At 54.5% G+C, this 22,792-nt stretch overlaps 1 protein-coding gene across 1 annotated transcript; it reads left to right on the top strand.

The window, feature by feature from the left end:
* The first annotated feature begins 4,827 nt into the window (after positions 1–4,827).
* LOC128063499 (C-type lectin domain family 18 member A-like) lies at positions 4,828–16,845 on the top strand. The gene is given in 13 exon segments (XM_052656269.1): positions 4,828–4,966; positions 5,496–5,587; positions 7,608–7,847; positions 12,363–12,460; positions 12,861–12,982; positions 13,128–13,235; positions 13,514–13,596; positions 13,598–13,703; positions 14,036–14,142; positions 14,500–14,629; positions 14,988–15,084; positions 16,072–16,163; positions 16,772–16,845. Coding segments are annotated over 13 exon segments (1,452 nt in total). The 3' UTR covers positions 16,810–16,845.
* The last annotated feature ends 5,947 nt before the right edge of the window (positions 16,846–22,792 follow it).

Here is a 22,792-nt window from a genome sequence, read left to right as displayed (position 1 = left end):
TACACTGGCAGGTGGACTCTTTACCTCTGCGCTACCTGCCAAGTCCTTCTGTTAATGCAATACATTAATTGACTTCCATTTTAAACCAACCTTGTATTCCTACAATAAATCCTACCTGGTCATGATACTAATCCTTTTAAACAATGCTAGATTTTTATAATATTTCATTGAGGATTTTTGTTTTTGTATTCACTCATCTCACACGCTAGTAACGTAATGCTCAAAACTCTCCAAGCCAGGCTTCAGCAATACGTGAACCGTGAACTTCCTGATGTATCAAGCTGGTTTTAGAAAAGGCAGAGGAACCAGAGATCAAATTGCCAACATCCGCTGGATCATGGAAAAAGCAAGAGAGTTCCAGAAAAACATCTATTTCTGCTTTATTGACTATCCAAAGCCTTTGACTGTGTGCATCACAAGAAACTGTGGAAAATTCTGAAAGAGATAGGAATACCAGATCACTCTTGAGCAATCTGTATGCAGGTCAGGAAGCAGCAGTTAGAACTGGACATGGAACAACAGACTGGTTCCAAATAGGAAAAGGAGTACGTCAAGGCTGTATATTGTCACCCTGCTTATTTAACTTATTTGCAGAGTACATCATGAGAAACGCTGGACTGGAAGAAACACAAGCTGGAATCAAGATTGCCAGGAGAAATATCAATAAACTCAGATATGCAGATGACACCACCCTTATGGCAGAAAGTAAAGAGGAACGAAAAAGCCTCTTGATGAAAGTGAAAGAGGAGAGTGAAAAAGTTGGCTTAAAGCTCAACTTTCAGAAAACGAAGATCATGGCATCCGGTCCCATCACTCCATGGGAAATAGATGGGGAAACAGTAGAAACAGTGTCAGACTTTATTTTGGGGGGCTCCAAAATCACTGCAGATGGTGACTGCAGCCATGAAATTAAAAGACGCTTACTCCTTGGAAGGAAAGTTATGACCAACCTAGATAGCATATTGAAAAGCAGAGATATTACTCTGCCGACTAAGGTCCGTCTAGTCAAGGCTATGGTTTTTCCAGTAGTCATGTATGGATGTGAGAGTTGGACTGTGAAGAAGGCTGAGCGCCGAAGAATTGATGCTTTTGAACTGTGGTGTTGGAGAAGACGCTTGAGAGTCCCTTGGACTGCAGGGAGATCCAACCAGTCCATTCTGAAGGAGATCAACCCTGGGATTTCTTTGGAAGGAATGATGCTGAAGCTGAAACTCCAGTACTTTGGCCACCTCATGCGAAGAGTTGACTCATTGGAAAAGACTCTGATGCTGGGAGGGATTGGGGGCAAGAGAAGAAGGGGACGACAGAGGATGAGATGGCTGGACGGCATCACTGACTTGATGGATGTGAGTCTGAGTGAACTCCGGGAGTTGGTGATGGACAGGGAGGCCTGGCGTGCTGCGATTCATGGGGTCACAGAGAGTCGGACACGACTGAGCGACTGAACTGAACTGAACTGAACTGATTCATGAGCGATTGATCTATAGTTTTCTTGAGATGTCTTTGGCCTTGGTAGCAGGATAATAATGATCTTGTAAGGTGAGTTGGAAAATCTTCCTCTTCTGATTTCTGGAAATGTTTATACATGGTTGGTATTATTTCTCCTTTAAATATTGATAGAATTCCCCAGTAAAGTTAGTTGCACTTAAGCTTTTCTTTGTGGGAAGATTTTCCATCCAATTTCTTTTGCTATGGTGGATGTACTTAGATTTTCTATTTCTTTTTTTTAGATTTTCTATTTCTTCCTGACTCAATTTTGGTAATTGATCTTTCTAGAAATTTGTCCATTGTACTTGTCTGTTTTGTTGACATAAAGTTGCTCTTAACACTCTCTTAAGACCTTTCTGATTTCTATAGGATCCGTTGAGGTGCTGTCCCCTCTTCCCTTCATGCTTTGGACAACTTTGTCTTTTCTCTGTTTTACAGGTGTTTATTAAATAAAAATTTTAAACTGTACAATGTGTATAGTAGCTTTATCCATAATAAACAAAAGCTTAAAACAACCTCATATCCATCAACAGTAAAATGAAAATACAGTGAAACTCTGTCATCTATTAAAGCAGCAGTGGAAACAACCGACTGACACAGGCGGCAACACAGACGAATCCCACAGCATTCCACGGAGCAGAGGAGTCCGCGCCTCACAGCGGGTGTATTCTGAGTCCGTTTACATGAAATGCGGGGGGCTCCCCAGGTGGCGCTAGCGGTAAAGATCTGCCAATGCAGGAGACGCAGGAGACGCAGGAGACGCAGGCTTGATCCCTGGGTCGGGACAACCCCCTGGAGCAGGAAATGGCAACCCACTCCACTACTCTTGTCTGGGAGAGCCCATGGACAGAGGAGCCTAGTGGGCTACAGTCCATGGGGCTGCAGAGAGTCGGGTGTGACTGAGTAACTAAGTATGGCAGACATTACAAATAAATGGTGATAGAACGGTGATAATAAATGGCAATAGAATAAATAGTGATTTCTATGGTGATAGAAACCAGAAGAGAGGTTTCAGACTTCGCTGGTGGTCCAGGGGTTAAGAATCCCCATGCCAACGGACGGTGCATGGGTTGGATCCCTGGTCCAGGAAGGTTCCACATGCTGCGGGGTAACCATGCCTGTGCGCCACAGCTCCTGAAGCCTGGGCACCTAGAGCCCATGCTCCGCAACAGAAGGCCCCACAAAGAAGGCCCTTGCACTGCAGCTAGAGAGAGGCCGCTGCTCACGCGACTAAAGCCTGCACACATCAGCAGACCCAGAGCAGCCGAGATAAAAACGTCAATATATAAATGATTAAGTTGCTAAAAGAAGAGAAGTTGCTTATTGGGGAACACTTTTTACAAGAAGGTATGCCAATTCTCAAAACCCATCCCAGCCACTCAGCGGGCTCCTGGAAAAGGTCTGGACCCAGGAGGAAATACTACGTACACCAAGGTGCAATGCCCCAGGCAGGCTGTCACCCTGCCTCACACCGCTGCCCCGAGACCCGGGGTGGCAGTGACGATCCCAGGGTCGCACAGGGCTCCTTGGTCGGAACCTGGTTCTGATGTCTGGTCTGGCTCTTGCTCTGCTCTGCTTCTCCCCTTCTGGTCCTGCACTCGGGGCTCACCCTGGCCTCCTCTCACGGTGAGCCAGGGCTGCTCAAAAGTCTCTCCACTGCAGGCCCCAAGGTATAGTTTCCTCCCACCTGCGCTGCTGCCCTGCATGGTATTCCAGGAAAACCAGCCACGTTTATCTTCAAAGCCCAGGAGCAGGAATTGGGTCTTTTGTTACCTGGAGCAGAGCAGGGCTGTGGGAATTGAATTCACAGGGCCAAGATGGGAACTAAAGCAGGTCGGCACCACGGTCTGGGAGTGTAAAGACGGGGCCTCTCGATCAGCCGCGGGTACCCTGTGCTTGCTGGGTGACCTGGGGCCAGGCCTGAGACACACTGACCCCAGCTTCCCCAACCACAGACTGAGCACCTCGTCTTCCCTGCCCAAGTGAACTCACATATTTGAAGCTGCTTTGTAGACTCTATAGAAAAAGATCCCTATTTTATTAAGCATTGCTGAGATCCAGACAGGGTGACCTTGAGTTTGTCCGGTCATCTGTCTGAGAGAGAAGAAACGCCCCAGGCCCTGAGACATCTAGGGGGACACCCAACCCCAGGCTGGCTTTGGGGGCCTTGTGCCTGACCCTGTCTCCATGCCCCCAAAGGTAACGGCATTCCATCGTGTTCCCCACCCCCAGCCCCAGCCACAAAAGCCAGGCCCACTGGCATCTCAGGAAAGCTTCTGAGGAATTGACACCTGGCCTGGCCCAGGGTTCAGGGGTCACACAAACTCCAGGAGGAGGAAGCACCTGGCTCGCTGGCCTGTCCCCTGCGAATGGCTGAATAACCTTTGATCTGCCCGAGGGGGACACACTTTTATTTTCTAGGAGCTGCGGGCACCTTCCAGCTGATTCTGTGGGGACCGTGCCAGGCTGGTGTAGTCGGGCCCCAGAGCACCAGGGCAGCCAGTGGCCCTCCTGCCTGTGGGCCCGGAGGCTGACTTGTTCCCCGAGGACTGCAGCCAGCCAGGAGCATCACGTGCTCCCCGCTTTCCCTGTTCCAGGCCGGCAGTCACGTGGGTGCGGGCACCAGGGCTGGGGCCCAGCCCCCGACATCGCTTAGAAAGACCGTCCTAAGGCACCCATGGAGCAGCCCCCGCCCACTCCCCTACAAACCCACCGCCCTGGTGCCCCCACCCACCGGTGGCACCTGACTGGTGTGCGGTTACCACCTGCTTATGTTTAATTCATGGCTGGGGGTTGGGACGAGCTTCCCAAGAAAGGAAAGAACTCCCCTGGGGTCTTGCCCAGTTCCTGCCCGCCCATAGGGCACGAGGCCCCAGCCTCCCTGGGCCAGGGGCTGGGAAGAGAAGCTGCTGATGAGCCTGGAGGACACCATTCCAGCCTGGGCATTGCTATTATTCGTTAATCTGCAGCCCTGGAATGTCTGCGGGCCAATCAGCAGTGTCTCCGAGGGCTCCCCGAGGGCTCCAATAATCCTGCAATGATTAGCAGGGGCCACGGGGTCACTGTGAACCACTCAGTAGGTTGGTCGACTGGCTGTTGGCGGGCGGGCAGGCGGGCAGGCCCACGGCCAGGGGAGGGAGGGCGCCCCGGGATGGGAGCTGTCTGCCTCCTTCCATGCCAGCGCTGACAACGGGGGCTGTCCGGACACCGATTACTCAGCAGCCTCCCCCTTTGTCTGCCAGCCCCGTGCTACTCCTTGAGATCGTGAATAGCTCCGTCCAGTCTGGGAAGCAAGCTGGATTGCTGAGCCCGGCAGAGCCCAGAGCCACCACCAGGCCCATGCTGAGGCTGGAGCCCTCGCCCAGGCCTGGAGGCCACCGGCCAGGCCTCCTGCCCTTGCTCCTAGCTCTCCTTGGCACAACCTGGGCAGGGGTGCAGCCACTCCAGCTGCAGGAGCAGCGGGTTCCAATGGCTGAAGGTAAGGAGGCCACGGTGTGAGGGAAACATGGTAATGCTCTGAGGGTCCCGGGGGCTTCCAGGAGCCAGTTCCCAGGCCTGAGCCCAGGGCAGGCTGGTGCAGTTGAAAGAGCCACCCTGGAACATTCCGGAGGCCTGAGAGGGGTGCAGGAGGATGGAGCTGGGGCAGGAGAATGAAGGGGGGAAGGAAGAACAAGGAGGCGCCCTGTGAGCCGTGGGGGAGACTGGCTGAGAGGAGCCCCAGGCAGAGGGGCTGCGGCCCCTCCTCACGCCCAGACCCCCGGGGCGCATCCCCTCGGTCACCCCACCCCAGCTCTCAGCCTCCTTTACACCCACACCTGTCTGTCTCAGTCCCCCTCCGTTCTCTGCCTCTCTCCTTCTCCCCACCCTCTGCTCCCATCCCTGCATGTGCCCACCGGCATCTGCCCCATCTCGGATTTTGCACCGTAAGTGCAGGGGTGCACCTCATTGCGCCGCGGGGGGCCCCAAGGGCCGGTGCCCAGGTGGCCTGACCTTGTCTCCCACCCCAGTCCTGAGCAAGAAGGAGAGCTTCCTCCTCATTTCTCTGCACAACCGCTTGCGAAGCCGGGTCCACCCGCCTGCGGCCAACATGCAGAGAATGGTGAGTACCCGTACCCGCCCGGCTCACGGGGCGGAGGGGCGACCCTGACGGGCTGGGAGGCCGTGCTGCAGCCAGGCGCCGTTGCACAAGCAAGGCGGGAGGGGCGGCCGCCCCTGGCCCACGGCGGCCGGCCGTGCCTGGTCACGGGGAGAGCCTCGGCTCCCTCCTCCCGGAAAGACAGCCCTCGGGCTTTGCTTGCATCCCTTCCCGTTGCCCCGGAGACCGGAAGACAGGGATGGAGTGGGGTCCCCTCCTCCGGGAAAGCGGAGGTCACAAAGGCGTCCCAGCGGGACGGGAGGCTCGTTGGGGCAGGAAAGGCAGCCCGCTGGGCGGGGGCGGGGGGCTTGTGTGCGACTTCTCCAGCGGTTTATCCAGGCGACCAGGAGTGGCCCCTTCAGGAAGGGGGTGCAGGGTTTCCCAGCACTCCCTCGGGGCTGCAGGGTCGCAGGTGTCACCTTGGGGCCCCCCAGTACGGCCCGCGGCTGCCCCCGCCCACGTAACGGTCCAGGGAGCGAGGGGGGACCAGCGTGGGGCCGGCCAGGTTCCCCATGGCTGCTTCCCACAAACTCCTCCGAGGCGGCGCGGCTGCGGCGACCTTGAGCACTGGGGGTCAGTTTCCCAGGGGGTGGGGGCGGGGCGGGCGGGGGCGGGGGTCGCCTCTCCCCTTTCCCGCCTCTGCATGTGCTCAGACCCTCCCAGGGGCCCAGGTCCTGGCTCCGACTCCCACACCCGCAGCCCTAGTGCCTGGAGTGAGGGTGCTTCTGGTCAGGCCCTGCACTTCCCACGGCCCTTGTGCCTGAGGCTAAGAAAAGAGCACCTCATTAAAAACGCAAGTGGAGCCCCACGGCTCAGCCTCTGTCACACGCACAGCTCTGCCCCTGGGCACCCAAGGGAGGCTGAGGCCCTGAAGGGCCCTGTGCAGCTCCCATCAGCAGTGAAATCACAACCACCGTCTGCTGGGGTCAGGCCCTAACTGCAGCACTTTGCTCCCTGCAGCCATGTAATCCTCACACCATCTTATCTTGTGGTTACCTTATTACCCCCTCTCTTTTCTTGGCCATGCCGCATGGCTTGTGGGATCTCAGTTCTCCGACCAGGGACTGAACCAGGGCCCTGAAAACCCAGAACCCTAACCACTAGGCCACCAGGGAGCTCCCACCTTACTATCCCATTTTACAGAAGAGTATGTTGAGTCTCATGGAGATTAGGAGATGGCTGGAGGTCACACAACTGGAATGAGGTGGCAGGGCTGGACCAGGACACATGTCATCTTAGTTGCTGAGGTCCCTGTTTCAGAGGAGGGGGCTGGTGGATGGGGGCAGGGACGCCTGGCTGGGGAGAGTGGATTGGGTCCGCTCCAGAGAGCTCTGCCTGCTGAGACCAAAGCAGAGGCCCTGGAGACCTCTTACACCTTCCCCGGTCCGGTTTCCCAGCTAGAGCCCCTACACACTCCCAAACCAGAATTAGGGAGTAAGACACAGCAGCGCGGCTGTTGCAACTTTTTACATCACAGAAGGGACGCCAAGACGGAGCCTTTCTGACAGTAACAGGGCCAGGTTCACCTAGCACAGAACCAGTTCGGAAGCCCTGGGCACGGCAGAGCTCACATTAGGGACGGGAAAGATTACAGCAGAGGCCCACCCCATCTCCTGGGCTGGCACTCGCCCCCAGGAACACCCGGCCCCTTAGTGGGGTGGAGTCCTGGGCATGACCTGAGGGTGCCATCACCGGAGGCTCTCAGTGCTGGGCGAGCCGGGCTCTGGGGTTCGGGGCCAGATGGGCAGGTGGCTTTCCCACAGCCTGGAGCGCCCCCTGCAGGTCCTGCCTGCTTTTCGCTGGCCCCGAGGAAGTGGGCGAAACCAGCTCAGAGCGCTCAAGCCGCCAAGTGCGATCCCTGCTCGAGGGCTCTCCTTGTAGGCGCACGGCCTCTGGTCTTGCTGCGGTGCGGAGCGGGGGTGAGTCAGTCGAGCCTGGCCCGGGGCCCCGACCGATGCTGCTGTGTGTGCCCCCCGCCCCCCAGGATTGGAGCGACAGCCTGGCCCGGCAAGCCCAGGCCCGGGCGGCCCTCTGCGGTGCCCCCGCCCCAAGCCCGGCCTCCGTCCCGCGGGCCGCCCGGCACGTGGGCTGGAACGCGCAGCTGCTGCCCGCGGGCTCCGCGACCTTCGTGCACGTAGTGGGCCTGTGGTTCTCCGAGGGGCGGCAGTACAGCCACGCGGCGGCCGAGTGCGCCCCCAACGCCACCTGCGCCCGCTACACTCAGGTGAGGCCGGCCTTCCCGGCCGGGGCCCCTGCTCGGAGGGTCTATGCTGCCGCTGCTGCTGCTGCTGCTAAGTCGCGTCAGTCGTGTCCGACTCTGTGCGACCCCAGAGACGGCACCCAACAGGCTCCTCCGTCCCTGGGATTCTCCAGGCAAGAACACTGGAGTGGGTTGCCATCGCTCGGAGGGTCTACAGTTTGTCCTAAAACTGGTGGTCGCTTTTCCTCCCGATAGTTGTCCTTTTTTCAGCTTTAAACGTGAAATATTTCAAAACTAAATCAAATAACGGACTCCCTCTTACCCATTCTACACTTCACGGAATGCTCCAGGCCGGAATACTGGAGTGGATGGGGTCGCAAAGAGTTGGACACAACTGAGCGGCTCCCAGTTTCTTACCCACTACCTAGATTTAGACAATGTTAACTATATTTGGTTTTTTAAATAATTTCTTAAAAAAAAAATAAAGCTAAGCCAAACCCTCCCCTTCCACTCACCTCTGTCCCTCCCCAGAGGTAAATTTCCTGCCCTCCAGGAGTCCAGGTGGATCCCCCCCTTCCCCAAGCGTGTTTCCTTTTTCTCTCCCCTCCACAAAATTGTTTGTATCTTCACTATGACTGGTGTCATTTAGGTGCCAAGGTTCAGCCCTGAAAAACACAGGCAAAATCTCAAGCAATTCCCTGACCAGGGATCGAACCCTGTCCCCCACACTGAAAGCACCCAGTCCTAACTGCTGGACTTCAGGGAATTCCCCCAAGCATGTTGGAATACCTTTGCTACACGTGGAAGGGTTTTGATGCCTTTTCTCCTTATGCAAGTGAGTTGTGTGTTGTTAAATCCTAAGTGCTCTCTAAACATACCTAAATGTACACTTCCTTTAGCCATCACTTCAGATCTTCAGATCACATTTGTAAGATTTACTTCCATTGATTTGAGCAAGCATGGGAGATTCACTATGAATAAACTACGACTTGGGGGCATCTGGGGTTACTTTTTTTTTTTTTAACTATTCCAAGTCACACCACAACACATAAATCCAAGCTCAGGCCCTCTTGCACACACGGGTCCAGAATTCCTCTAAGATAGCAGTCCCCAACCTTTTTGGCATCAAAGACAGGTTTTGTAAAAGACAGTTTTTCCACAGACTGGAATTGAGGGAGATGGCTTCCAGCTGATTCAAGTCCATTACATTTATAGAGCACTTTATGTCTATTATCATATCAGCTTCACCTCAGATCATCAGGTACTAGATCCTGGAGACTGGGGACTCCCGCCCTAGGGACCCACTTAGAAGGGGAGCGGCTGGGTCAGAGGGAGCATGCACCTACAGCCTTGCTACCTGTTGTCAAAGTGGTGTCCCTTACTCCATCCTGTCCGCAAACCAGTTCCCACTTCCCAGTACTGTCAGCTCCTTAATTTTTGCCAACTTGGTGCTGTGGAACACTACCTCATTCTGTTTTTAACTTCCATTTCTCTGATTACCTGTGAGACTGAGCCTCTTTTCTGTTCTGCTTCATTGCTGGTTAATTTCATCTTTCCCTTAATAGTTTATAAGCATCTTTTCTATATTCTTTATACTTTTGTTGGTCATATTGGTTGCAGATACTTTTTTCTAACATATGGCTTGTATTTTCTCTTTGTTTATGTGACTTTTATAAGAAATCTTCAGAGAATTTTAATATTAATGTAATCAAACTTCTCATGTTTTTCATTATGGTTCATCCATTTGTTCTATATGTTTAAGAAATCCTATTCAGCTCTGACATCAGGAAGATAGTCTTTCTTTTCTTCCAAAGTTTAAAATTTTCCTTTTTTCATATTGAAGTCATTAAGCCACCAGGTGATGTAGAATTTCATTTTATCTTTTTTTTTTTTACTTCTGTATTAAGTATTGACTCTTTCCCCCACGGACTCTAATGCCACCTCAGTCATATACCAAGCTCCTATATCTGCTGAGTTCTCTCTTCTTGTTGCTTTTTTTAATTACTCTGTACATATGTGCTTTAATTATTATGGCTTCATAAAAAGTTTTTTGACAGGAAAATCCCCCATATTATTATTATTGTTCAAAAGTTTCCTGGCTGTTCTTGATTCTTTCTCCTAATTTTTTCATATGAACTTAATAAGTAGCCTTTACAGGCATTTATTTCCAATCTAAGTTTGTTAAGATTTTTAAAGTCATGTTCTAATATTATTTTTTCACATATGTTGTCCAGTTTCCCAGCACCACTTACTGAATAGACTGTCTTTTCTCCATTGTATTTTCTTGTCATGACTCATTTTGTTTCATCTATAGCCTCACCTATTTCCCTTTCCTCCCATATTATTTTTAAGCAAATTTTAGATTTATAATTTTATCCATAAATAAGCATATATGTCTAAAAGATAACTTTTTCATTCCACACTCTACCAGTGTAGAGGGCCCAGGTTCAATCCCTGGTCAGGGAACTAGATCCCACATGCCACAACTAAAAACAGCTTTCTAAAAAATAATCGCAATACCAACATTAATATATATCTTTAAACATTAATGCTTCCCTGCCTTCCTACTTGCAGGACTGTGATTCATCTATGTACCGTCTGTTATAAGAGTTAATCAAACACTAAAATTCTTATGCATTAGTAAACAGTTGTTATCCCATGCTCCCAGAAGGTACCTGCCCTAGCCTCTTCCCTGGAACACCGAGGATTTCTCCTGTATCTAGAATCAGAGCGGGTGTATTTGTCACAGTAGTGGGTCTCTAGGATCCTGCTCCAGCCCAGCATCTATTCTGATTGACAAGCCACTGGACCAGCAGGGAAGTCCCTCCATTACAATGTTGTCTGTGATTTTGAAGTGTAAACTTAAATTTCCTAACTAGGTTTTCTCCTTTGTTGTTTAGTCACTAAGTCATATCTGACTCTTTTGCGACCCCATGGACTGAGGCCTGCCAGGCTCCTCTGCCCGTGGGATTTCCAAGGCAAGAATACTGGAGTGGGCTGCCATGTTCCTTCTCCGGGGGATCGTCCTGACCCAGGGATCAAACCCGTGTCTCCTGCATTGGCGGGAAGATTCTTTACCGCTGAGCTCTCAGGGAAGCCAGGTTTTCTCCTTTACTTACTTCTAAATTACTTCCTTTAGATTTTATTACGTTGAATTCATAGAATGTGATCTCTAAGACATTGGTTATCTGGTAGTTAGTGAATCTTGCTTTGCAGCTATTAGACTTCCCTGAGAGCTCAGCTGGTAAAGAATCTGCCTGCAATGCGGAAGACCCCGGTTTGATTCCTGGGTTGGGGAGATCTGCTGGAGAAGAGATAGGTTACCCACTCCAGTATTCTTGGGCTTCCCTCGTGGCTTAGCTGCTAAAGAATCCGCCTGCAATGAGGGAGATCTAGGTTCAGTTCCTGGGTTGGGAAGATCCCCTGGAGAAGGGAAAGGCTATCCAGTCCAGTATTCTGGCCTGGAGAATTCTATGGACTGTATAGTCCATGGGGTCACAAAGAGTCAGACAGGACTGAGCACCTTTCACTTTCACTTGCTGTTTAGTGAGGGATCAATGTCTGCAAAATTCCATGCACTCCTAAAAAGAACGCACATTCTCTCCTTGTTGGAGACATGTGTGTACATATGATTCCACGGGCATATCTTCCGGCCTCATGCTGGTCATTTTTAGTAGCTACTGGAGCTTGCTGGGCTGTTCTTGGGTATTGCCCATTTGTGTTATTTTCTAGTGGTCACTGATTCTAATACTTTAAACCTAAGTTTTGAATACTATTAAAAACCTGTGTCAGGTAGCTATTGATGCCTGACACACTATCCCAAAATTTAGCATCCTGTGATTTTGCAGGTTGGCAGTCTGGGTTGGGCTCGGTTGGGAGTTTCCTCTGGTCTTGGCAGCGCTCACTCCTGCAACCGCAACCAGCTGCTGGGTGGGCTAGGAGCTGGCTGTCCGCATTGGCCTCAGTGGGTCATCTCTGCCCTCGAAGGGTCTTCAGCCTCCAGCAGGCTTGTTCACATGGTGGCTGAGCATGAGAGAGCATGGGGTCTCCTGAGACCTAGGTGTAAAACGGCTGGACTATCGTTTCTCCAGTGTTGGGCAACACAAGCCACGGGGCCAGCCATTTTCGAGGCATGGGAGACTCCTCTTGATGCAAAACCACATTTTGTAAAGAATGGGCTGTGGGGACATGTGAAGCGTTGGGGCCATTTTTGCAACCATCGCAAGGCCTTTGATGTCCAGGTCTTCCTGCTGCCACTCTCCTCCAGCCCTCCAGTCTCCCCACCCTTCAGGTATCTGCAGACCCTCACCTCCCCACGCAGGAGGCCTTTCTAGACTATTCCCACCCATCCTTATAGCCCTGCCCAGCACAGCTGCTCTGCTCCTGGGGTTCCCAGGGAGGTGACAGAACTGTTTATCTGCCTGGTTTGGGGCAAAAATGCCTGCCTTCCCCAGGGGAGCATCCTGCAGGCTGCAGGTCCCCAGACTGGGAGTGGAGGGGGCGCGCGATGGGGTGTCTGAGCCTCCGTGTCTCCTGCAGCTCGTGTGGGCCACCTCGAGCCAGCTGGGCTGTGGGCGGCACCTCTGCTCTGGGGCCCAGGGCGAGCTGGAAGCCTTTGTCTGCGCCTACTCTCCCGGGTAAGCCCCCTGCATAGCAGAGCCCTGCCGTCTCCTGCTGGGCTGCAGGGCAGGGGTGCTCTCAGCCAGGGTGAGACACCCACACACCCACCCATAGGCCTTTACCCCTGGGTCTGCACCCCTGGTGGGAGAGAGCCGCACCCAGGATCCTGGCCGTGCAGAGCGTGACTTCTGCTCAGTTGCCCGTTCCTGGAAGCACCACCCTGCATTCAGGGAATCTGTCCAGTATTCCTTTGGAGGTCATCTTTTCTCTCCTGGGAAATCTCCCTGTCTCACCCAGCTCCCTGACTCCCTGGCGGGGCAGGAAGGAACTGACAGGGGCTGGGGCGCAGGCAGCAGGGCCTGTCCCTGCCATGGCCAAGGCCAGGTCCTTGTAGCCCTCCGCTGCTTGCTTTCGCAGAGGGAACTGGGAGGTCAACGGGAAGACCATCGTCCCCTACAAGAAGGGCGCCTGGTGTTCACTCTGCACGGCCAGCGTCTCCGGCTGCTTTAAAGCCTGGGATCACGCAGGGGGGCTCTGTGGTAAGTGCCCTCACCAGCCGGTCTGATCTGGTGATGCAGAGGAGGGTGACAGGCTGTCCTGGAAGCCCTGGCCCAGCACCCAGGGAGGCACCGGCCTGGCCTGCCCAGAGGAGGCCCGCTCAGCGTTTCCTTTCTGTCTGACCAGAGGTCCCCAGGAACCCGTGTCGCATGAGCTGCCGGAACCACGGCCTTCTCAACGTTAGCACCTGCCACTGCCTGTGCCCCCCTGGATACACAGGCAGGTACTGTCAAGGTGAGGGGCACCTGGAGCTGGGTCAGGGCACCCGGGTGAGTGAAGCGTGCACAGCGTATCCTCGTCCAGTAGGCATCCACTGAGCACCGACTGTCGACTGTCCGCCAGACCCTGCACCGTGCAGGAGGTTGCAAATGAAACCAGATCTGGCCCGTAGGCTCTGGGAGGGTGCAGAGAGGGCAGCTAAGGATCCTGGCTGGATTCCTTTCCCGCCCATCCCCCAGCTCTGTGACCATGAGCAGCTCTTCCCCCAGCTCTGATTCGCTTCTCTTGACAAGATCAAACCAAAGATGCCACAGAGCACAGATGAGTCCCAGGTGGGTGTTCTTGCTGGGGTTGGCATCCGTGCACATCCTCCGCCCCCCATCCTGGCAGTGCGGTGCAGCGTGCAGTGCGTGCACGGCCGGTTCCGGGAAGAGGAGTGTTCCTGCGTCTGTGATGTCGGCTTCGGGGGAGCCCAGTGCGCCAGTGAGTCCCGCCGCACAGCCCCCGCCGGGCTAGGCCCGCCCTGGACCCCTCGGTGAGGGCTGGGTCCCGCCCGGACCAGCCCACAGACGGCCATGGTGTGCACTCTTGCCCACTCCCTGAATGAACTTGGCCATGGCGGGGAGCCTTTACACCCCAGAAACGGAGCTGCTGCAGTCACAGATTATCCTTCTTGAGAGAGAGAGCTGGTTGTTACATATTTACCAGCTCGGAGCAGGTGGCTGGGGAAGGGGCACCCTGAGCCTAACAGCCTGCAGGACAGGAAGCGAGACCGGTCTGAGGTCCCACACAAAGTCAGGCTCCCCTCCCACCAGCCAAGGTGCGCTTTCCCTTCCACACCTGCGATCTGAGGATCGATGGAGACTGCTTCATGGTGTCCTCGGAGGCGGACACCTACTACGGCGCCAAGATGAAATGCCAGGTAACGGCTCACCCCACCTTCCCGGCAGCTGCCCCCTGGGCCCAAGCAGGGGTCTTAACGGAGGGACCCTGGATTAAGAGATGCATTCGTTCGACCTCTCAACTTACTAATGCTGGCAAGCAATCCCGATGTATTTAGGACACTGAGCAGGTGAAACAAACCCTTCCCAGGCTGGGACCCTGCCAGAGGAGAGGTGGGCAGGGGAGAGGAAGGCGGGAGGCTTTGGTGGGGATGGCTGGCTGGGGACAGCCTGGCCGGCACATAGGTTTGATGTCCGTGGCCACGGTGGGCGGCGGGAGGGACAGGAGGGGCTGGCCTGCGCTCTGGGGCCAGCGTGACCCAGAGTGTGGGTTACAGGGCAAGGGTGGGGTGCTCGCCCAGATTGAGAGCCAGAAAGTACAGGACATCCTGGCCTTCTACCTGGGCCGCCTGGAGACCACCAACGAGGTGACCGACAGTGACTTTGAGACCAGGAACTTCTGGATCGGTGAGTGCCTGGGTGATGTGGGGGGTGGGGGGGGCGTGTGTGTCCGCGTGCGTGCGGTGCTCGTGGGGCTGGGACACCCACGCCCCTCCAGGGATCTGGGCCGTGGTAACCTGGAGCCCTGCCAGCAGTCAGGGCGTGGTGAGGGCTAGGAGCCCGGAATGGAGCCCCAAGTCAGGCTGATGCGTCCCCTCCCCAGGGAGAGAGCTGACGGAGAGGAGCCGGAAGTGCTGGGAACTGGGTGTCAGGGCCGGGGGCCCACTGGGCATCGGGCAGCAGGCTCTGGGCAGGCCCTCAGCCCAGGGAGCGGGTGGGATCCAGGACCTTGGGTGCGGGGCCAACCTTTGCCGCTATGGCCCAGGCCTCACCTACAAGAGCGCCAAGGACTCCTTCCGCTGGACCACGGGGGAGCACCAGTCCTTCACCAGCTTCGCCTTCGGGCAGCCGGACAACCAGGGGTGAGCCCTCTGCTGCCCACCTTCCCACCGGGGCCTGCGTGCTGAACCCTCAGACACGACCAGACCCCCACCCGCCTGCCTCCTGCCCGAGCGCCCTGAGGGCCTGGGCCTCCCTGGGGCCCTCCGGCCGGGAGGTGCAGGCACGGCTGGGTGTGGGCCTGGTGCTAGACGAGGCACGTCCCTGACCCAGGGCTCACTTAAAATACGGGGACCCCAGAAGGCTGCATCCCTCCACCGTCCCCATCATCCCCTCAGCGGCCTCTCCATCTCCCTCTTATCTACCCTGCCCTGCCCCCGGCGCCCGCTCCGCCTGCATCAATACGCTAACGCTGCCCTGCGTTGGCCACCCCCAGCATCAGCCCTCACACTCTGCCCACCAGCCACCCTGCCCCGCCTGGCCTTCAAAGCCTGGGGATGCCCGGGGCAGGGGTCAAGGGGGTCAGGGGGTGCACGGGGCAAAGGTGGAGGGAGTCAGGGGGTGCCTGGGGCAAAGGTGGAGGTGGTCAGGGGGTGCCTGGGGCGGGGGTGGAGGCGTCAGGAGGGGCCCGGGCGGGGGTGGAGGTGGTCAGGCTGTGTGCCCACCGAGACTGACGAGCGCCCCTACCCCTCCCTGACCTCCCTGAGGGCAGCCATGCCAGGCCTGGGTCCACCCCTAGACGGCCTCAGCCTGGTGGGAGGAAGGATGCAGCCTGGCCTGGGGGCCTGGGGGCCTGGGGGCCTGGGGGCCTGGGGGCGGGACCTGGGGGCCTGGGGGCAGGCCGGGCAGCAGGCGAGGCGCCCCCTGAGAAAGGAGGAGCTGGAGCGGCTGGAGGAGCAGGTGTGGAGACCGGGGGCGGGGGGCTCCGACTCCCAGAGGCCCCTGTGAGTGTGGGGTGGGGCACCGGGAGGCCCCGGCTGGGCACAGGTCGCCCCCGGGAGGGGTCTTGGAGCCTCTCCCGGCCTCCCACCTCCCTCCTCCGCCTGAGCACTCGCCGCCTCGGCCTGCAGGTTTGGCAACTGCGTGGAGCTGCAGGCGTCGGCCGCCTTCAACTGGAATGACCAGCGCTGCAAAACCCGCAACCGCTACATCTGCCAGTTTGGTGAGGGCCTTCCTGTGGCTCCCTGCCCGGGCTGGGGCCCCGGGGGTGTCTGGGTGACAGACCTGCAGTGTCTGCACACCGGGCCTGAGGCTCTCTTGTCCCCAGGGGTGTCCGGGTGACGGCCCTGCCGTGTCCGCACACCGGGCCTGAGGCCCCCCTGTCCCCAGGGTTGTCCAGGTGACAGACCTGCAGTGTCCCCACACCGGGCCCGAGGCTCACCTGTCCCTGGGGGTGTCTGGGTGACAGACCTGCAGGTTCTGCACACTGGGCCCGAGGCTATCCTGCCCATCCTGGGCCTGCAGGCCCCTGGAGCCCGGAGCAGGAGATGCCCCCGGTCCACACAGACCCGAACTGCACCCGGCCAGGGATTTCCCGAGGTCCCTTGTCTCTGGCCACTAACGCCATCACACTGGGCCCTGCTGGGTGTGCCCTGATACCCTCAAGCGCCTGAACTGTGAGGGCAGAGGTGAAATCTCACCCGGCCCCGCAGCCCCTGCCAGGGGATCTGGAGCTCCCTGGGGGTCCCTTAGAGGCCATTTCTGGACCTGGTGCGGCAGGGCCCCATCCCAGGACAGTCACCGGCCCTTGTTCTTCCTCTTCCTTTCCAGCTCACGAGCACATCTCCCGCTGGGACCCAGGGCCCTGAGGTTCAGCCATGCCCCTCCCCAGCCAGCGCCTGGATGCACAGCCCCGCTGGCCCTCCTGCCCTCCCGTGTAGAACCAGGGCCTGGCTGGGACTGCATCCAACAACCAAAGAGGTCTCAGACCTTGCAGGACGTCGGGCAGGGTACAAGTGAGGTCGACAGAGGCTGGTGGAGGAGGAGGGGAGCCTGGGTGCCCCCACCCCCCAGCCTGCTTTTGATCGGGAAGATGGGGCTTAATCAGGCCCTGAAACAGGAGTCCAGACCAGCAGGGAGAAGCGCCTGCTCTAGTCCACCCAGGCTGGACCCTCTGGGGCAGATGGAGGCTCCTCCCCACCCACGGGGCACCCTACAAAGGATTAAACTAAGTTATGGATGAGCCAGACTTGCACATGCTCATTGTGAGTGGGGGATTTAGACAACCCAGAATGGTTCTGGCAGACTGGCCTCCCACCCACCCTGCTCCCTGCTCACCCACAGGACCCAGGCCCTGCTCTGGAGGTTTTCAGACCCTCGGTCCTGAATAAGGCTCAGACTCAGGAGCCTCATTTGCACCCCTGACTTCTAGCCCCTCTCACCTCTGCCTCTGTGGGCTTTGGGTTTCTATTCGCACCTCCCTCTTTATCCTTACGACTTCTTCTCCACGGCTCTTCTTTCTTTGTGATTACCTGAACTTGGGTCATTATGGCCCCATGGCCTCCCTGTTCCTAGGGTGGTGAGAGGGTGAGTCCCAGCAGGTACTACCATCTGTGTCCAGAATGCCAGATGGCTGCTTGTACAAATGTCGAGTCACCGTGCTGGTCGGAAGGACAAGTACGGCCTTGGCTTGTGGAGCTGGGAGAAGCAGATCAGTTGGAGTTCTTGGTGGCAACCAAGAGAAACACAGAAACTGCTCTGGCGAGTCATGACAGAAAAGGAGCTTATCAAAAAGGGAATGATTTTTTTAAACGGGCAAAGGATTTGAATAGACAGTTCTCCAAAGAAGATGTACAAATGGCCAACAATCACGTGTTAAGATCTTCACCACCGATAGCCATTAGGCAATCCAAATAGAAACCAGAATGAAACACCACTTCACATCCATTAGAGAGGCTGTTAGCAACAAAACGGACAGTAGCGAGCGTTGATGAGTGTCAGTAATGCCTAATGCCAGGAGCCGCGTTAGGCATTACTGACAGATGAGGGCAGGGACTCGTTGGGGCCCTCGTACATTGCTGGTGGGAAAGTAAAGTGGTGCAGTCACCGTGGAAGACTGTGTGACGATTCCTTGCAAAGTTAAGCACCACTACCACATGACCCAACAACCTAACTCCTAGGAATCACTGAAGAGACATGAAAACAAGTTCTCAAACAAATTCTTAAACACAAAATTCACAGCAGCATTATTCACTAGACAAAAGGTAGAAACAACCCAAAAGTCCACCAATGTTTAAATAGCTAAACATAGCAGTGTATACATGCAATGGAGCATTATTCAACCATTAAAAGGAATGAAGGGGACTTCCCGCTAGGGGTGGTCTAGTGGCTAAGACTCTTCTCCCGAAGCAGGGATCGCAGGTTTGACCCCTAATCAGGGAACTAGATCCCACCCGCTGCCACTAAAAATCCTGTGTGCCACAGCTAAGGCCCGGTGCAGCCAAACAAATATTTTATTTTTTAGAAAAAGGAATGAAGTACTACTAATACAGGCTACCAGGTGGATAAACCTTGAACACACTATTTTAAGTGAAAGAAGCTAGTCACAAAAGATCACATATTGCATGACTCCATTTATCTGAGCTAGTCAGAAGAGGATAAATCCAGAGATGCAGACTGGCAGATGCCAAGAGAAACGGGAAAATGAGGGTGTGGGTTTTATTTTGAAATGATAAAAATGTTTTGGAATTTAGAGTTAGTGGCTGCAGAACATTGTAGACGTATTCAGTGCCACTGACTTGGTTAATTTTACGTTATGCAAATTTCCCTTCATTTCTTGTTTTTTTTTTTTAAAGACAGTGGGTGGTCACAGGACCCCTGGTAGAGTGAGAGTCGCGCTGGGGGCCTGTCTAGCCAGTAACAGTTCTCCAAGCTCTGCTGCAAAGCCCGTCTGGGTAGACTCGCATCCAGACACAGGAAGAGCAGAGCTTACCGCACAGCAGCGATATGGGAGCCACCTTTGTGGCGACTGAGGCTGGCAATCCAGCGTCCTGATGAGCCTCTGACGCCCCATTCAGCTGCAGCCTCTCCCACCAGCCGGCCTGACGCTGCGGCACTTCCCCACCAACGTGTATTCTCAACAACGTGATGAAGGCCGCACTGGAGGGGAGGCAGCTGACTGCGGCGGGCCTCCGTGTCGGGTCACAGACCACTGGCATCAGCATCACCTGGGATCTTGTTAGAAAAGCAGATTTTCAGCTGCCCCGAAGCTAATCTGAGTTCTGACCAGACCTCCAGCCACTTCAGATGCAGGCTCAGGTGCGACAGCCTGATGGAGGCAGTGTCTGGGTCTAAAGTCCCCTGAATTGGAGGACAGGCTCTGACACTTGCAAACTGTGTGACTTTGGGCAACTTATTAACACGTAGGGGCCCCACTGTCCCAGTCTTCCTGGAACCGCCCTGGTTTCAGCACTCACAGTCCCAGAAACCTGGGAAGCCTCTCTGTCCCGGACAAACAGGACAGTTGGTCACCCTAAAATATCTCTCTGCCTCATGATTCTTTCCATAAAATGAAGAAAATAAAGCGAGTTAATACATCAAAGTGTTTGAAACAGCCTGGTGAGAGTAAACGCTGATGAATGTCAGCTGGGCTGAGCCAATACCCTCACTTCTCAACTCCTCCGTCAACATTAGACCATCTAAACTTCATTTGTTAACCTAATAAAATTGTTAAACAAACAAAGTGCTTAAAACTGTCCCTTACAGAATAGTAAACACTCAGTAAGTTTCATCTATTCTTATTTGTATTCTTATTATCTATTAGCTAGTATTATTGGGCCACAATCGAGTCCACGGGTTTTGGTTTTATACATATACATATGGTTTATTTGGCTGCGCCGGGTCTTAGTTGCAGCATGTGGGATCTAGTCTCCTGACCAGGGATTGAACCCAGGCCCCCTGCATGGGCAGCATGGAGTCTTAACCACTGGACTAGCAGGGAAGTCCCAAGACCAGGTTTTAAGTGACCATCAGAGCAGACAATTAGAACCATCCCAGACACTCATGGTAGCCCCAGTTCAGTTCAGTTCAGTTGGTCAGTAATATCTGACTCTTTGCAACCCCATGGACTGCAGCACACCAGCCTTCCCTGTCCATCACCAATTCCCAGAGCTTATTCAAACTCATGTCCATTGAGCTGGTGAGGCCATCCAACTATCTCATCCTCTGTCATCCCCTTCTCCTCCTGCCTTCAATCTTTCCCAGCATCAGGGTCTTTTCTAAGGAGTCAGTTCTTTGCATCAGATGGCCAAAGGATTGGAGTTTCAACTTCAGTATCAGTCCTTCCAATGAATATTCAGGACTGATTTCCTTTAGGAGTGACTGGTTTGATCTCCTTGCAGTCCAAGGGACTCTCAAGAGTCTTCTCCAACACCACAGTTCAAAAAGCATCAATTCTTCAGCACTCAGCTTTCTTTTGGTTCAACTCTCGCATCCATACATGACTACTGGAAAAACCATAGCTTTGACTAGGCATACCTTTGTTGGTAAAGTAATGTCTCTGCTTTTTAATATGCTGTCTAGGTTGGTCATAGCTTTCCTTCCATGGAGCAAGCGTCTTTTAATTTCATGGTTGCAATCACCATCTGCAGTGATTTTGGAGCCCCCCAAAATAAAATCTCTCACTGTTTCCATTGTTTCCCCATCTATTTGCCATGAAGTGATGGGACCGGATGCCATGATCTTTGTTTTTTGAATGTTGAGTTTTAGGCCAAATTTTTCACTGTCCTCTTTCACTTCCATCAAGAGGCTGTTTAGTTCTTTGCTTTTTGCCACAGAACCCTAAATATCAGTACGCTCCACCTCATCTAACATTATTTTTCTCCTTCCCCACTCTGCACCCTCAGAATCCATTCCCAGATCATTTTGCAGGTTTTGCCAAAACAAATTAGCAAACTCTCATGGTTCTTTTGGTGTTTCAATATCCTCCTCCCAGATTTGATGTCATTGGTCCCTGGGGGCCTGCCGAGATCTGCCTTGTTATTCAAGTCTGGAGAACATGACGGGTAATGGGGCAGGACACACAGGGGTCTCCTTCAGGGCAGGGGCATTCCAGAGTGTATTATTTAAGGAAATGCTAGCTGCTGACCTGGTTGCACATGTGCAAAGGGGGAGGGAACCCAGGCTGTGCAGGGCCCCTGCTACCTGCTGCACATAGCTCCCCACTCACCCAGGGCGCTGGCATTCACGGGGTCTGCTCGGGAAGCAGGAGGGTGAGTGGTCACTTGGAGGATGCCACGGGTCAGTGCAGGAAGCAGTGCCCCCCTGCCTTCCGTTGCTACAGGCCACACGTCAGCCACACAGCACACTAAGCGCAAGGGAGGGTGGGCACGTCCACTTAGATGTGTGCCCAGGAGGAAAGGGATCCGGGTTTGGCAAAGAGCTAGCGAATTTCTGTTTCCTGGACCTTCAGAATGACCAAGAAGAGTCCTTTTGGCCGGCAGGGGAGCCTCTGCACGGGTGGGGTCCTGAGTCCCCCACACCTTCCTGCTGGGCTGATTCTAATTGCTTCAGCTCTTCGCTCTACAGTCTTCCCTAGTTAGACACAGAGAGGGTGTGAAGCCACCTGAGGCCATCATTTTATGCTGTTGTTGAGTCGCTAAGTCGTATCCAACTCTTGCAATCCCTGGACTATAGCCTGCCAGGCTCCTCTGTCCATTGGAACTTCCAGACAAAAATACTGGAGTGGGTTGCCATTTCCTTCTCCAGGGGGTCTTCCCGACCCAGGGATTGAACCCCAGGCTCCTGCGTTGGCAGGCAGATCCTTTACCATTGAACCACAAGGGAAGCCCGGTATCATTTTATAACCATTGATTTGGGTTGGCCTTAAGTTTGAGTTGTAACTCTCTGAACCTTGCCACCAAAGGTTTAAAACTTCCCTGATTTTCTAACCATGTCTTGAGCCCAGAAGCCTTGAGCCTCTAGAGCCAGGTCTTTCCTCTAAGCTGCTAGCACAGTGCCCTGCCCCATAGCCTCTGATTGGAGAGCAACCTTTATATGTTTCTATGGCAAGAGCAACCAGGCCCTGAAAGCCAGTCCTAGCTGGGTGCCTTGTTCTGGGCACCGCAAGATTAGCTGTCTCGCCATGGCATGCCGCAGGCGGCTAGTGTCCTGTCCCCTAATGCTGGCTGGATTGTCACTGGCCTCTGCCCGCTTGCCAGCCTTACATCACCCGCATTTCTCACAGGGCTTCTGGTTCCATCCACTTCTGGCCCTATTTTTGTTATCAACCAAGATTCTTACCTTTAAGTAAGAAAAACTGAGTCTGGTGACTCTAAGCAGAAACGGAATTTGTCCAAGATATTGGTTAGTTCCCAGGAGTTCTGGAAGGTTGGAGGGTCAGATCTGGAAGAAACGCCCTGACTCTGCTGGGCACAGATGCCACAACAGGCACCATCATCCGGGGTGGAGATGCCCCCTCCTTTGAAAGCTGGAGGTCGCTGCTGCCGCTGCTGCCATCACTTGCTGAGAAGGGCTTCTTCCACTGGCAGCTTTAACTAAAAGTTGGGCGGGTGGGTCTGATCGGAGGAGCCAGGTCATGTGTCCAGGCCCTTGCTGCAAGGTTAGGAAAGGGAGGCAGAAAGGGGCCTTTTCAGCCTATTTCACAGCAGGCAGGCTCTGTCTTAAAGCTGGAGGATACCTCTAACACAGGAAGGGGTCTTCAATGTGGGACAGCCGAAAGAAAGACTCAGGTCCACAACAAGAAGCCACCTGCCGCCTGCCACCTTGGCCTGCAGCACTGGCCTTGTTACCCCGTGCTCTAACCAGGCACCTCTCCAGCCTTTGGATTCTGTG

This window comes from Budorcas taxicolor, chromosome 18 (assembly GCF_023091745.1).
Source record: "Budorcas taxicolor isolate Tak-1 chromosome 18, Takin1.1, whole genome shotgun sequence".
NCBI classification, from domain to species: Eukaryota; Metazoa; Chordata; class Mammalia; order Artiodactyla; family Bovidae; genus Budorcas; species Budorcas taxicolor.
Note: the sequence above shows the minus strand (reverse complement) of the source record. Positions and strands in the feature narration are given on the sequence as shown.